Here is a 15,867-nt window from a genome sequence, read left to right as displayed (position 1 = left end):
GACCAGGTGCTGGCAGGTGTGACTAGGTTGGGTTGGGATATCTGGTCGGCATGGAGGAGTTGGACTGAAGGGTTTGTTTCCATGCTGTACATCTCTATGACTTCAGAAAGAAAGGAGAACACACCCCCGTCTACATCAATGGAGCTGAGGTTGACAGGTTGGACAGCATCAAGTTCCTAAGGGTGATGATAACCGACAACCTATCCTGGACTTCCCACGTAGACGTGACGGTCAAGAAGGCACAACAATACCTCTTCTTCCTCAGGTGGCTCAGAACATTTAGCATGTTCATAAGGACCCTCATCAACTCTTATAGATGCACTACTGAAAGCATACTGTCCAAGTGTATAACAGCCTGATATGGCAACTGCTCTGCCCAGGACTGTAAGGAACTACAGAAGGTTATGTGCACAGCCCAGACCATCACAGAGGCCAACCTCCCATCCATGGACTCCAGTTAATGCTTCGTTGCTGCAGAAAGGCTGTCAACATAATCAAAGATCCATTGTACCCCGTAAATGGTTTCCTTTTACCTCTTCCATCAGGCAACAGATACACAAGCTTGAACTCATCCACCAGCAGGTTCAAAAACAGCTTCTTCCCTGCCATTATTTGACTAATGAATGGACTCTCTAACTTCAAATATTGCTGATCTAGCCTAGCGCACGCTCTGTGCGATGTAATCTGTATGCCTCCAAGTTTTTTTCATCTGTATGATATTGCTTACTATGATCTACCTGTAATGCTCACAAACAAAGTTTTTCACTGCACTTAGCTACACGTGACAATAAATCAGAATCAATCAATCCCTACCTGCAAACCCACTTTCAAGGAACTATGCATCTGTACCCCTTGGTCTCTGTTCTGCAATGCTCCGCATGGCCCTACCATTAACTGGTTTGCCTTACCAAAATGCAACACCTCACTTTCATCTAAATTAAACTCCGTCTGCCACTCCTCTCCCCTTTGTCCCATCTGATCAAGATCCCACTGCACACAGAGATAACTGTCTTCAGTGTCCACTACACCACCTATTTTGGTGTTATCTGCAAACTTACTAATCATATCTTCGATATCCAATTGGAGCTCCATTCGCTGGAGCAATCAAACGATGTTACGAAACATCTGCAGTTGTGCTTGCTAACACTCCTGAACATGCACACTAGCAGCGAAATCGGTCAGCAGGCATGCAGTGTATTGATAATATATTTATGATCTTTCTGATGTTAATTAAACCAGCTCACACTACTAGACTTCCAACCAAGTTCCTCTTGAAAAGCATATAGAACTCATTGGCAGGAATTACGTTTTTTTCAGCAAAGATGCAAGATTAATCATAATTTTTAAGAGGTCTTTGTTTGAGTTAAAGTAAACAGAAGTCAAGATTTCTCTTAAAATCATAATTTTGCATACACTCCTTTTCTCCTCAGCTCAACAAAGACACTTACTCATGCACGTTTTGGCTGCACAGGTGCTCCCTCAAATGGCTCTGTGAGGCAACAATGAATATTCCTAATTGGCATGGGCCGCCTCTCAGCTGAATGCAATATCATCCTCAGCTAAGGACTGCCAAGCAGTTTTAAAGCAGGGATAACTTAATATTAGTCAGAAGCAGGGGGGCCAAACTGATTTAAGTCATCCTTTCCCAGTAAGAAAATGTTAACAACCCAGCAGAAATCAACTTCATTTTATTTGGGCTTTAGATCAACTTGAGACTCTTGCTTTCTTTGGCTTATATCTACAGTCGGTAACACCATACACTTTTAAGAAATGTTTCTTAGCAATAAATGCCAAACTAATTAACACTATTGCTTTGTTCTATTTCAGCTGTGTACAGAGCACTTAAGTGTGGGAGAAACAGAAGCACAAGTTATTTTCTATAATCTTCAACACTTTGAAAAATTCTTTGTAATAAGGACATAAGGCAGATATCCATCAACCAAATAGCAGATATCAATGTCAATCCTTGACTTTTTTTTAATTGTAATTTAATTTGTGTCTTTTTATGCTCTCCTTTCCTTTGTTGTTTCAACTCTTCCCAATTATTTGTACAGCCCATTAAATCCACTGCAACATTTCGGATTGTTCAATTTATGATCTTCACCTCTTCATACTTTTGTTTTTAGAACTGTAACAAAGGTACTTACCGATCTTTCTTCTGAGGAAACGTTTTTTTCTTTGAAGATAGATTTATGATGTATTTCCAGCATTATCTGTTTTTATTACAGCTCCCAACTCCCGAAGGCAGAAAATTTTAGCATTAAACAATGGCTGCTTTTAAATGTACGGTCTGGATATGATGCAATCGCTACTCACAATTGTTAATATCTGTTTATAAAGTACTTACTTAGCTTTGAAGGGTGAATCTGGAATCTGAGCTTTGGCTTCCAGTGAGCTTTCATACTCTTTGCCCCTGTACATAATGAACACAAGACATTCATTAAAACCTTAATTGTTGTTTATTATACTAATCAAAAGTGACCAGGATAAATCTGCATGGTTTTCAAAAATAAAGAGATTGTTTCTTCTGGTCATGTCTCTCCCTTCCTTCAAGGCCTGTTTCTGACTGCACTGTCAGTATAAACACCTACTGGGGCTCCCCATCACTTGTGAAATGCTCAACGATGCCCTTTCTTCAAAAGCACAAAAAATGCCAGTTGTTTCAGGATTATGTCACTCTTTCTATTACATGGTAAAAATATTCAGATCAATTTCACAGCACGTACCATTTCATGGTATTTCATAAATGGCCCCTGCAAGACCAACAAAACATCCAGCTACAAACCAACCTTTCCGAGCTAATCCTATTGATTTTTGATCATTTTAATGCTGTTTATAAATGTACATGCACCCCAATTATAATCAGTCCATAATTGGCAGATGTTCCTGTTGTGCAAGTGTAGAAGTGTACTGTACCTTTGAGAGAGTAAAGGAATTGGCAAGCACACCAAGTGCTGAACAATTTATGATGTAACATTTGATTCAGAACAGATAGTACTGGCTGAGTTGCTATGAGACAAATCCAATTTGAATTTGGCCAATCAGTTTAAATTACACCCCAAAAAAAATCAAAGTCCAATCAAGTTTGAATTTAGTATATTGTCAATCTTAAAAGCCAGTGGTTTTTTTTGGAATGGGTGGGTATAAAACTGGGGGAAATTGAACAGTTGGGAGGAGAACTGCTAAGCTACCAGCATGTAAAGACTGTCTGAAAAATAGCTCTCTTAAAAGGTACTGTTATTGATCAGTAACCTGTGAAGCAGAATCCCCAAGAAGGAAAGACGACAGGAATACATTGAAAAATGCAAGCTGCTTGGTTTTGAGATAAGAAGTTTTGTTTTGTAAATATAATCGGGAGTTTTATCAGACTAGTATTATAGAAGGGAAGGTAAAAGATGGATTAGAGAGGAGCTGTAAATAGTTGTTAGTTAATTATTCTGTTATATTTCAGAACTAAAGTTGTTAATTTGTACTTCAAATAGTTCTTGGCCTCTCAAATTTTCAGAGATAATTATATGTAACAAATCTTATCCGTGTTGCTGGTTTACAGTAAGCAGGAGATTTTACCCAGTGTCGTAACATTCCTTCAGTTACCTAGTCTCCAATTTCTGGAATTCCTTGGAATATGCCTTTTAACTTCTCTGCCTTGTTTTCTTCTTAAAATCTACCTCTTTGACCAAGCTTTCAATAATCTCCTTATGTGACTTGATGCCGTATGGTGTTGTATAATTCTCCTGTGAAGTGCCTTGGAACATTTCTTTATATTAAAGGTGTCATAATTTGTTGGATATTCAGATAGCATATTGTCTAATGACAACAGGGATATGGTCAAAGTGTAACAGTGAAATGTAATTCAAACATTCAAGCAGGGTTTGCAATGAGTACTATGCAGAACCAATAACATATCACAGAAGTAGATTTCTTCCTCCTTAGTTGTGTCCAATGATTAGCAACATTCTCAACCCTATTTTCAGTTTATTCCAGCAGTGCAAAATATTCCAGCCACTAAATTCTAGGAGTAAAGTTATGGTTTACAGCAGACAAACTGGTAAAGTATTTGATGCAGTATTTGGACCAACCCCTCGAAATTGCTAAAATGCTCCATATAACTATGGTATCATACAATACCATCAAAGCTGCCATTTTATTCGGGCTAGCTAATGTTACCTTTTTTTCCTTCCTTTACTCTTTAACAGGATTAGGGCATCATTGGCTAGGCAGCATTTATTACCCATCCCTAATTGCCCAGAGGGCAGTTGAGAGTCAACCACTTTGTCGTGGGTCTGGAATCACATGTAGCCAACCAGGTAAGGAGGCAGTTTCCTTCCTTAAAGGGCGCTAGTGAACCAGATGGGTTTTCCGACAATTGGCAATGGATTTTTCCAACAGTAATCATTAGATTCTTAATTCCAGATATTTATTGAATTCAAATTCCACCTTTTTTCATTCTCGGATTCGAATCCGGGTCCCTGGAACATTACCTGGGTCTCTGGATTAACAGTCCAGTGATAATACCACTAGGCCATTGCCTCCCCTTTTGAAACTTTTACTACAGCAATTAGTTATAGAACTGGATGTAGATGTTTACCAATGCAGTAGCTTTCTAACTGTGAAGTATATTGCCTCACATATTTTGCAATAAGTAAATAATCTATATAAGATGCACACATGTAAGAACGTAGGAATAAGGAATATTTCCAGGTGCAAATAAAGATTTTTCTAATATCTAAATTTTTTTTAAACTGGAAACGTGTTACAGCCACATGCTTTAAAACTGCCTATTTCCATCTTTGTAATATTGCCCATCTTGGGCCTGCATCATCTTATCTGCTGCTCAAACTCTCTCCTGTGTCTTTATTAGTCTGACTTTGTCTCGACCAACTATTCCAATGCACCCTTAGCTGGTATCTCAAAATCCATCTTCTCCACACTTCTAGCCAACTAACATACTCCTCCCAGAACCAAGTATTATTCACCCACTACTCTCCCTCCACATTCATGGACTTATTCTGGTTCCTGGTTGAGCAATGCCTCAATTCAAAAATTCTCAACCTTGTTTTCAAATTAATCTATGAATTCATTTTTCCTGACTCTTCATAACCTCCTCCAGTTCACAATTTTCCAACTTCGGTGCTCTTCCAATTCTGTCCTCGAGCATCCCCAAATCCTCTAGCCTAAAGCTGTCAAAGCCCTCAACTCTGCAAGTGCCTTCCTAACCATCTCCAGCTTTCTTCCTTAAGACACTTCTCGAAACTTACCTCTTTGACCATACTTACTATACTAATTCGGTCAGGTTGGCGACAAATTTTGCTGAAGAGCTCCTATGAATCAGTTGGTGCATTTCGCTGTATTACTTCAAAGGCCTTGTGTAAATACAAGTTACTGTTACAAATGTAGGTGTAAAACGATTTTTAAAAAAATATTAAAACCCTTGGTGATGGGCACATGTACATTGTGCAAGACAGCATAGAGAGTAGCAAAGGATGACTTAAATCAAATAAAAATTGAAGACATCAGTTTTCGCATTAAAACCCTATGACTGTAGGGCATGCGATGATTGAAGAAAGTGATTTATTGAATGCTTACTATAATCATTGCCTTGGTTAAAAACATTAAAGTGTGATTTGACGTCTTGGTTATGAGAAGTAATTCATAAGACATGACAGGCCAAATTAAAAACTATCATTTTCTGAGCTTGTCTTTTGTCTTTTTTTTATTTTTTTAAAGAATTTTATTAAACAGTACAAGTTACATCCAAACAGTTAACAATGAACAGCAGTTTACAAAAAAAACCCAGCAATTTACAGAGGAAAGGGGCAGCAAAGCCAGACCCCCAAACCCCACCGTACAACCAGTTCACAGGGAAAAGAGGACAAACCTCAAATCCCACCTGATCAGATCAAAAAGGAAACAGTCCGATAAACCAAACAATAAAAGAGTGCATATAACACATATTCCCCTGGCAACCCAGCAAACCACCCTCTCCTCTCCCCTGCCGGCTACTCAAAGGCAGCCCGCCCCAATGCCCCTTCCAGCTCTTGGTCTGCCGTGACACACCTTCCAGCCACCTCCAGGACCATCCGCCTTGGTACCTTCCTGGAGTGACAGCACTGAGGACAGCACTATGCCCTCCAGTTCTCAGTCTGCCCCTACAAACCATCTGACTCTCGCCCACCTGGATATGCCATCCAGCCTGTGGACTGCCCTGACAGACGTCCGAGCTGTGTCTCAACCAACTCGTTCCCCTTTCCTGAGATGAAGGTGCACAGGGCAGCCCACAGGCCTTCTGGATCCTGGCCTGCCCCTACGCACATTCTGGCTCTTGGCTGCTCCAACTTCTGGCCACCTCTAGGACAGCCCATCCCGATTACCCCTTCTCGGGACGCAGCGCTCAGAATGGCACACTCACCTTCTGGCTTTCGGGGTGATTGGCGTCAGGATGCCCTACCCACCTTCCGACTCTTGGGACAGCCTACCCACCTTCTGGTTCTCAGGACGGCCTATCCAACCTCAGGCTCTTGGGACAGCTTTTTGGGATGACCTATGAGTCTCCCAGCTCACAGTGAGGCCTGCCAGACCAAGGAACACACAAGACAGTGTGGGTGATAAACCCAACAAGCAACATGACAGAGTTAATTATCAACAAACAGAATCACTTCTGGTACACAGAATCCATTACCAAAACAGTTTTCTTCAGAATGCAGAGTCCATTCCCAAGAACAGAGTCCACTCTAGTGTGCAAAGTGCATTGTCAGGAATAGAGTCCACTCCAGTATGCAGAATCCATTGCCAGAAAATGAGTCCACAACACAACCAAAAGCAGAGTCCACAACCAAAAGCAGAGTCCACAACCAAAAGCAGAGTCCACAACCAAAAGCAGAGTCCACTCCAATGTGCAGAGTCCACTCCTGAAGGCAGCAAATGCATACCCCACAGCGCACACACAGGCATTCGGTCTCCATAGAGGCCTGGTTCATCCACAGAGAACCAGACCCACTTACAGGAATATAGTTCATTGTAAAAGGTGCAGCTAACTCACAGGGATGGTCCACTCCAACAGGCAGGGTCCAATCCAGGATGCAGCAAATGCTCACCTCCCAGCACACGCACAGATGTTCAGTCTTTACTGAGGTATATTCCACCCACAGAGGAACTGTTCATCTGGAAAAGTGCATTATCTGATAGGGGACTCAGTCCAACACCAAAAAAGTGAAGACACATGGGAAAAAACAAAGAAAACCAGAACAAAAGGGCTAAGACCTGCCACAAAATCAACATAATCCTTGAGATTTGGTATTCTAGTAATTCTATCCTGATCAGTACAAAAAGCTTCAAACAGCATTTCCCGTTTCAAAAAAGTAAATTGATTTTGAAAGGACGTCAGCCCCCTGAAATGTTATCTGAACTTTCCCCACAAATGCTGACGAAATGTGATGAGTATTTCCAGACAATCCTGTTTAGATCAGACACTTTGTGGGAGTGTTATCGGACAAAATAAAATCACCACGGGCCAGATAAGGCAATACGAAACAAGATGACCCAAAGCTTTATTGAAGGGATAGGTTTTAAGGAGCAGCAAAAGGCAGTTTCAGAGCTTAGGGCCTCGACAGCTGAAAGGACTGTCTTCAATGGTGAAATAAATAGGTAGCACAGCCACAATAAGAGACAGGCTGCATGAGCTGTCCATCTCCCAGCAGCTGAGTCAGTTCACCCAGCAGTTCATTTCTCCTCTCCTGCCTTCCTCTACGGAGGTCATGTGGCATGTAAAAACCCATAATCTGTTTTCCCCTCACATGGTTCAGGTATCTGGACATCATTTACTGCCTGTCCCTAATAGCCCTGGAGAATGGGGTACATGGAGTATACATTGCATGGGTATACACACTGCTGTTGGAGATGGAGTTACAAGATCTGTATCTCACCACAATAAAAGAACACTGATACATTTCCACGTCTGCTGCCCTTGGCCTTCTGGATGGTGAGGCCATGGGTTTGGAAGTGTTACTGATGGAGTATGGGTGATTTATTGCAACGTGGTCAACCTTGTGATTGAAGGAAGGTCATTAATGTACCAATGAAGATCATAGAGTCATAGAGATGTACAGCATGGAAACAGACCCTTCAGTCCAACTCGTCCACGCCGACCAGATATCCGAACCTAATTTGGTACCATTTGCCAGCCCTTGACCCATATCTCTCTAAACCCTTCCTATTCATATACCCATCCAGATGCCTTTTAAATGTTGCAATTGTACCAGCCTCTACCACTTCCTCTGGCAGCTCATTCCATACATGCACCACCCTCTGTGTGAAAATGTTGACTCTTAGGTCCCTTTTATAGGTTTTCCCTCTCACCCTAAACATATGCCCTTTAGCTCTGGACTCCCTCACCACAGGGAAAAGACATTGTCTATTTACCCTAACCATGCCCCTCATGATTTTGTAAACCTTTATGAGGTCACTCCTCACACTCAGACACTGCAGGGAAAACTGCCAAAGCCTATTCAGCTTCTCCTTATAGCTCAAACCCTCCAATCCTGGTATCATCCTCAAAATCTTTTCTGAACTCTTTCAAGTTTCACAACATCTTTCAGATAGAAAGGAGACCAGCATTGCATGCAATATTCCAAAAGTGACCGAACCAACATCCTGTACAACTGCAACATGACCTCCCAACTCCTTTACTCAATGCTCTGACCAATAAAGGAAAGCATACTAAACGCCTTCTTCACTATCCTATCCACCTGTGACTCTACTTTCAGGGAGCTATGAAGCTGCACTCCAAGGTCTCTTTGTTCAGCAACACTCCCTTGGACCTTGCCATTAAGTGTATAGGCCCTGCTAAGATTTGCTTTTCCAAAATGCAGCACCTCACATTTATTTAAATTAAATTCTATCTGCCACTCCTCAACGCATTGGCCCATCTGATTAAGATCCCATTATAATCTGAGGTAACCTTCTTTGCTGTCCACTACACCTCCAATTTTGGTGTCATCTGCAAACTTACTAACCATACCTCCTACGTTCACGTCCAAATTATATAAATGATAAAAAGAGTGGACCCAGCCCACTGATCCTTGTGGCCCTCCACTGGCCCCAAGTCTCTAGTCTGAAAAGCAACCCTCTACCACCAAACTCTGTTTTCTCCTTTCAAGTCTGTTCTATAGCCAAATGTCTAGTCCACCCTGTATTCCATAAGATCTAAACTTGCTAACCAGTCTCCCATGGGCAACCTTGTTGAACGCCATAGTTAATCCATATAGATCATGTCCACCACTCTGCCCTCATCAATCCTTCTGTTACCTCTTCCTCCAGTGATAGTAATTTTCTTGAGTTCCTTTCTGGATGTAGGTTTGCCCCCAGACACCTCGCCACCACACTAGGCAACATCATCAGCGAGCCTCCAGATGAAGCACTGGCGGCATGGCCAGCCCCCTATTTGTATGTCTGGGCCTCCCTGGGCCGGTGATGTCACTTCCTCTGGTGATGTCATTTCTTGTTCTTCTCCCGGGGGGTGGCAAATGGGATCCAAGCCAACGCCTCCACCGATAGAGTTCCAGCCAGAATGCTTAGAAGCATGGCATTCCAACCGGAACTCCACCAACAAAGACACCGACCCGCATCTCATCCACCACCCCCAGAGAAAAAAGAACAGGAAAGGACGTCACCAACCCAAGCACACAAACAGAAAGTAGGCCATGCCACCAACGCTTCATTTGGAGGCACACCAACGACGCCACCCAGTACGGCGACGAAATGTCCGAAAACTAACTCTCCAGCTCAGTGAGCAAACCTAAATCCAGAACCTCAACCTGAGCTACAAATCTTCTCAAAACTCGCCGAGTTCCTTTCTCCCTACTTTTCCTGACCTATATCTTACTAGTAGACACTATGGCAGGCTTCACTAACATACGAGCCATCAGGCCATTGTACAAGATACAGTCAAACGTGACTGCAAGGTTAAGCGTTTATACGATTTTCCAATTCACAATTTCTCTCCCATGATTGTTGCTAATGGATTCCTCTCCGGTTTACTGCCCCTTCACCTTAGCTAGCCCAACTCTCAAACCCTCATAACTGTCTTAACTAAGTTGCAGATACTAGTCACTTTTCACTCCTCAAACTGAAAGTAGAATTTAATCATATTATGGTCACTACTTCCCTGGGAAGAGTTCACTGATTCATCAGCGCTGCTGGGGGGGTGGGGGAAACACTGACGTCATGTCATCCCCCACGTGTCTTTGATCACGTGATCAGAGCCCCGCCCCTCCTGGTCTTGCGCCTTAACATGGCGGCAGTGAATCCGTGGCTTGGTACTTTAGATTAGATTCCCTACAGTGTGGAAACAGGCCCTTCAGCCCAACAAGTCCATACCGACCCTCTGAAGAGTAACCCACCCCCCCTCTGACTAATGCACCTAACTACTATGGACAATTTAGCATGGCCAATTCACCTGACCTGCACATCTTTTCTACTGCACTGCTCATTCGGTTAAAAAACAGTTCAACAGACTGAAGTGAAACTGTGTCTTCAAGTCGTACTTATATTTAAAATTAAAATAACTGGAGTGCGACCAATTCCATTGCCTTGCACCAATTCCCTCTTTTACCTCAGTAGGGGAGAGTTTTCCATGCGCTCACGTTTTTTTTGTGCGGGTGTCGGATATTCCGGTTTGGGGGTGGGGAACCCACCGATGCCGGCTCCGGTGTTGACCGCAACAGCGGGGATTACGTTTGAGAGAAAACATCTTTTTGTCTATTAATAAAAACAATTCAGTTTAAAACAAAACGCTGTTTGCAATCCTAAACCAGAATGAAATCAAATTCAAAAAGAATCCTTGATTTACCTTCCTTGCCTACGGACACCCATAAGCTCTCTCGAAGGCAGTGATTCACACTGGGGTAAAATTCATTTTTATAAAACATTGCCCAATAGTCAAATTGCCAATTTTGAAAAATGAACCCAGACAGTGTGCTACTAGACTGGTCAACAATGGAAGGGCCTTACAACCCCATCTGATCTGATACCTGCATATGCACTTTCCAGAAAACGTCACAACTGGAAGCAAGAAACTGACTTCTTGCAATCCAACATTGCACCAGGACACTGCATATGCTGTGTTAAAATTTTTTGATGTTATGAACGTGGTAAATAATGTGGTAATACTCAGATAATCTGTTTTAATAGTTGTTGTGGTTCTGTTCGCCGAGCTGGGAATTTGTGTTGCAGACGTTTTGTCCCCTGTCTAGGTGACATCCTCAGTGCTTGGGAGCCTCCTGTGAAGTGCTTCTGTGATCTTTCCTCCGCCATTTGTAGTGGTTTGAATCTGCCACTGAATCATTTCCGAACTGACAGCCAGACTACTGCAACCACTAGGACTCAAACAGCACACAAACCAACAGCCACTCTCAGACAACAACTCACCAGAACGAAGGACCCGATACCCAGCATGAGCAAAACCAATGTAGTATACAAAATCCCATGCAAGGACTGCACAAAACACTACATAGGACAAACAGGAAGACAGCTAACGATCTGCATCCATGAACACCAACTAGTCACGAAATGACACGACCAGCTATCCTTAGTAGCCACACACACAGATGACAAGCAACATGAATTTGACTGGGACAACACTACTATTATAGGACAAGCCAAACAGAGAACAGCCAGGGAATTCCTAGAGGCATGGCACTCATCCACAGATTCAATCAATAAGCACATCGACCCAATATACCGACCACTGCAACAGACAGCTGGAACTGACAACCGGAAGCGGCAGATTCAAACCACTACAAATGGCGAAGGAAAGATCACAGAAGCGCTTCACAGGAGGCTCCCAAGCACTGAGAATGTCACCTAGTCAGGGGACGAAACGTCTGCAGCACAAATTCCCAGCTCGGCGAACAGAACCACAACAACGAGCACCCGAGCTACAAATCTTCTCACAAACTCTGAACTGTTTTAGCAGTGTTGCTGACCATAGATTAACTTGCCTAGATTAACTCCTTTAAAGCAGTGCCATAGAATCTTCTACATTCAGCTGAAGATCAGGTAGACCCTCAGTTTAACATTTCTTCCAACATGTCTGATAGTTCAGTACTTGCCCAGTACCGCACTTAATGTTAGACTTAGTTTTTACACAGTCCACTAACATACTCCTACCAGAATCAAGTGGTTCAGAGATGAAAATGTTACCAACCTGTCATCAGCAATCACTCGCTAACAATATTGATCAACCACCCAGGAAATTCCATGTCAGTGCTCATGAGTTCTGGGAGTCCTTGCGTGACTAATGAGCCCAATCCTGGAGCCACATCTCCAACTACACATTGATAGGTGCTTCTGGAAGGTGGAAATGATCTTTGGCCTTGAGATCATTGGCAATCCTTTAAGGCCATATGAGACAGAAACAGGAATAAGCTGTTTGGCTCCTTGAGATAGCAACCATGCATAATCCAAGTTTAGGAGCCAAACAGGGGGAAGGATGACTGCCTAATATACAAAGATATTGGTATCATCATAGATGTCACGGTCATTTAAGACCCTTAATTTTTGGCATTTGAAGGTGGATCTTGCAGATCGGATGCAATGTGGAATCTCTTCATTGATATCAGCCTTAGATGTCAGATAGCTTTCCAGGTGGGGGAAACGTTCCACTTTTGGGAGGATTTCTCTGTTGATCTTAATGGAGGGATGGACCAAAACATGACCTGGGATAGGTTGTTAAATGATTCGAGTCTTGAAGTTGAGGCAAAGCCAATTCCTTAGTATGCTTCCATGAAGGCACTAAACTTAGCTTCTCTTACAAAACAGCAGAAATGACACTATCATCCATTTACAGTCAATTCTGACATGCTGTTCCCCTGCGAGTTCGCATAGTAAGAAAATTGTGCAATAGTCACACTATGTAAACTAATGAAGCTGGAATTGCATTATAGCCAATACAGGTAAGGAAAGTTCGTATTCAACAAACAAACTGTCTAAATTCTTCAATCACATTAAACTCACATTGAAGAAACACGTGTTATACAGAACCGACTGTACTAAAGTCCCACGGCCAATGGTGGTGTCATTTTCCTCTTGGATTTCAATTGGCTGAAATTGAAAACTTTCCATCCATCTTGTAAACGATGCCCACAACACTGGGAAGCATGTTCTTGAGAAGATGAAGGATGGTGGCAATGAAGATGGAGAAAAGAGTTGGGGTAGTGACAGATTCCTGCGTGACCCCTGTCTTGACTGCAAAGGTTTCAATCATATTACAGTCAGTGAGGACCAAGCCACAGCTGACAAAGGTCAAAATGTAACAATCAGGTCCGAGAGCACATGTTTTTGAGGGCAAGCTAGGCATATTTATTGTGACTGCTCAGAAAACAATTACGGTAAAGGTCTGAGGATTAATTTAAACATTATGCCTGGACTGAAACCCTACTTGCTGTCCTTTGATTTTTTTCAGACTGATCTTCCAAGGCAAATCGTTCCAAATCCCCCAAGTGCAGGAATTCCCACAGAGTTTTGAAAATAATCTTTGCAGTGGGCAAGAGTTTAGTTGTTCCAAAGCTTCTTTTAAATTCTCTACATAGTTTTACTTTAAGTCGGTGAGGGAGTAGTATGGGTGAGGTAAATGGGTAGGAGTGGTGCTTTGAGGTGACAGCGTGACAGCTGGGTAGGATGCATTAATAGGTCAGCAGGGTAGTCATGACTAGTCAGGGGAATTGATGGGCATGGGGTCAGAGTTGAATGGTGACATTGGGTTGGAGAAGGCATTCGTCAGGTTGCAGAAGGTAATGGTAGGGTCGGGGGAAGTGGGAAAACTCAGTCTTAAGTGGGGATGGTGGGACAGTTGTATAGTTAGCCAGTAGTTGCACATGATTTTAAACTGTCTAACATTTCTTCGGGAATTCTCTAGGTAAGTAGGTCACAACTATCTATAATTGCTGACACTTGGAATCAAATTACTTTTGGAAGGTTCTGGAGAACAGGGGAATTGCCCATTTGAAGTTCAACAGAGCCAGTGAGTCAGGATCTTTGCAGGGACTTGCCATACATCTTTTGGATTTATATGTAGCTTTTGACAATCTGAAGACTCAAAGATTTGGGCCTGTTCTTTTAAGGAATAGTGCAGACTGGAATTACATGAAGAACCTGATAAAGAAAAAACGTTGGGGAGGATTGTGATACAAAAGACAGTCTAAACTGATTCAAAAAGGCAACAATATCCAAGTAGATAATGACTCACATTCAGGCATTTCCAAAATATAATTTTGCACAAATATAACCGAAAGGTAATTAAACAAATAAATACTTGCCTCAGGCACTTCTTCTGATGCCAAGAAATGTTTTTTATTCCCCGTACCCCAGCTGCAGTCCATGCATATTGGTGGCTGGACAGCATTAATTGTCCATTCCTAGCTGCTCTTGTCGGTAAGCTACCTTCATGAACCACTGTAGTCCCTGAACTGACAACTAACTTTCTATAAGAAAGGAATATTGTACTGCCAAACAAGTGGAATGATTCTTTTTCATTTTTCCTATTAAAAGTACAGCTAGATATCCATTACTTTTAAATCCGCACATCTTAGATCACACAAATGTTATTCTTCTAAGGAAAATGAAGCATTGTTCATAGATATTTACCATATTAAATAAAATATACTCATTTCACTGTACATGTATTATGATGTGGAATTTGTCACCAATATGTTTCTGTAAAACTGTTTTGTGGTCTGGATTCTCATTTTAATGATCATTGCTTCAAAACAATAGGTATCATTATCAAATAAAATCCATTAGGTAGCCTGTATATCCAAGACAGAAAGTATAGGCTCATGCCCCTTCAGCACCTAATCTAGACTGATACTTTGGCATTATACTGAGGAGATGCTGCACTGCCTTGCTGTGCCATTCTTCGATAAGACTTTAAGCCAAAGCTTGGTTAGGTAGATCATAGAATGTCCCAAGGCACTTTTTGACGAAGAGTAAGCAACATATGGTCAATTTTTATGGCAAATATTCTTTCCTCAACCATCAGCAAAATCAGATTAATTTGTTATTCATTGTATCGCTGTCTATACAAAGGGAATAATACCACCACATAACAGCTATGCAATTCAAACTCATTCACTGCATTTGAAATGAGTTTGTATACTCCTGGGAGATGTGATGTCCTAAAGTGAATGCAAGCTTTTTTTTTACACAGCATTCGACAAGAACACAGTGAAACAAATAAATCTGTCTCTGACAAGTTAGTACGGCTCTATAAGAATTCTAATTATTTGGAGTTTGGCAGTCATATAAAAAGACTCAACAGTCTCTTAAAAAGTGTTTTCAAGTCACTCACAAAGTGCTTTATCAATAATGGCTAGTTGGTAACTGCTTCCAAATAATGGTGTTCCAAATAATTATCCATTTAAATTCTAAAGTTATACAGAATCTGAATAACTTGCAAACATATGAATTGGAGGCTTCAGTAAATAGTATTCTTTACAAGATATGTCAATATTGCTGGAAACAAAACTGTTCAACCGTTTCCCTAATTGGCTGAGAGAGACAGCTTTCAGAAATGTGAGGCACCACAGCTCTGATTTGCCTAGTTTGGCTCCAGCATGCCTAGGTCAACAGGTGAAAGCTATTACCTAAAATCAACCTTTTCAAGGTCTTGTGCTGGAGGTTCCCAACAGTACTAAGTGTAATTTGGTACCAACTCTCTCAGATCACTAAAGCAGAAGAAAGACCATGCAGATCCACTGTGCAGTTATTTAGACAATGGGGACATCCTACAGGAAGTTAACAAGGAATTGGGACTCTGCCTCACAGCGGTCATTACATTCCAGAATTTTCTCCTCTGAAAAATCAGTGAAGGAG

At 41.9% G+C, this 15,867-nt stretch overlaps 1 protein-coding gene across 6 annotated transcripts in view; it reads right to left on the bottom strand.

Moving 5' to 3' along the window:
• Window positions 1–15,867, bottom strand: part of scaper (S-phase cyclin A-associated protein in the ER) — a 316,829-nt gene that overhangs the window by 154,514 nt on the left and 146,448 nt on the right. For all 6 annotated transcript variants that reach the window (XM_087982090.1, XM_087982091.1, XM_087982088.1 and 3 more), the window contains one exon: window positions 2,348–2,413. In XM_087982090.1, the coding sequence (XP_087838216.1) occupies window positions 2,348–2,413 (66 nt within the window). The remainder of the gene's footprint in view (window positions 1–2,347; window positions 2,414–15,867) is intronic.

The sequence above is a fragment of the Chiloscyllium plagiosum genome, unplaced genomic scaffold, assembly GCF_037043375.1.
Source record: "Chiloscyllium plagiosum isolate Xiang-an unplaced genomic scaffold, Cpla_swu_hap1 HiC_scaffold_42, whole genome shotgun sequence".
Classification (NCBI taxonomy): Eukaryota; Metazoa; Chordata; class Chondrichthyes; order Orectolobiformes; family Hemiscylliidae; genus Chiloscyllium; species Chiloscyllium plagiosum.
The sequence above is the reverse complement of the archived record's forward strand: the minus strand, read 5'-3'. Positions and strand labels throughout refer to the sequence as shown.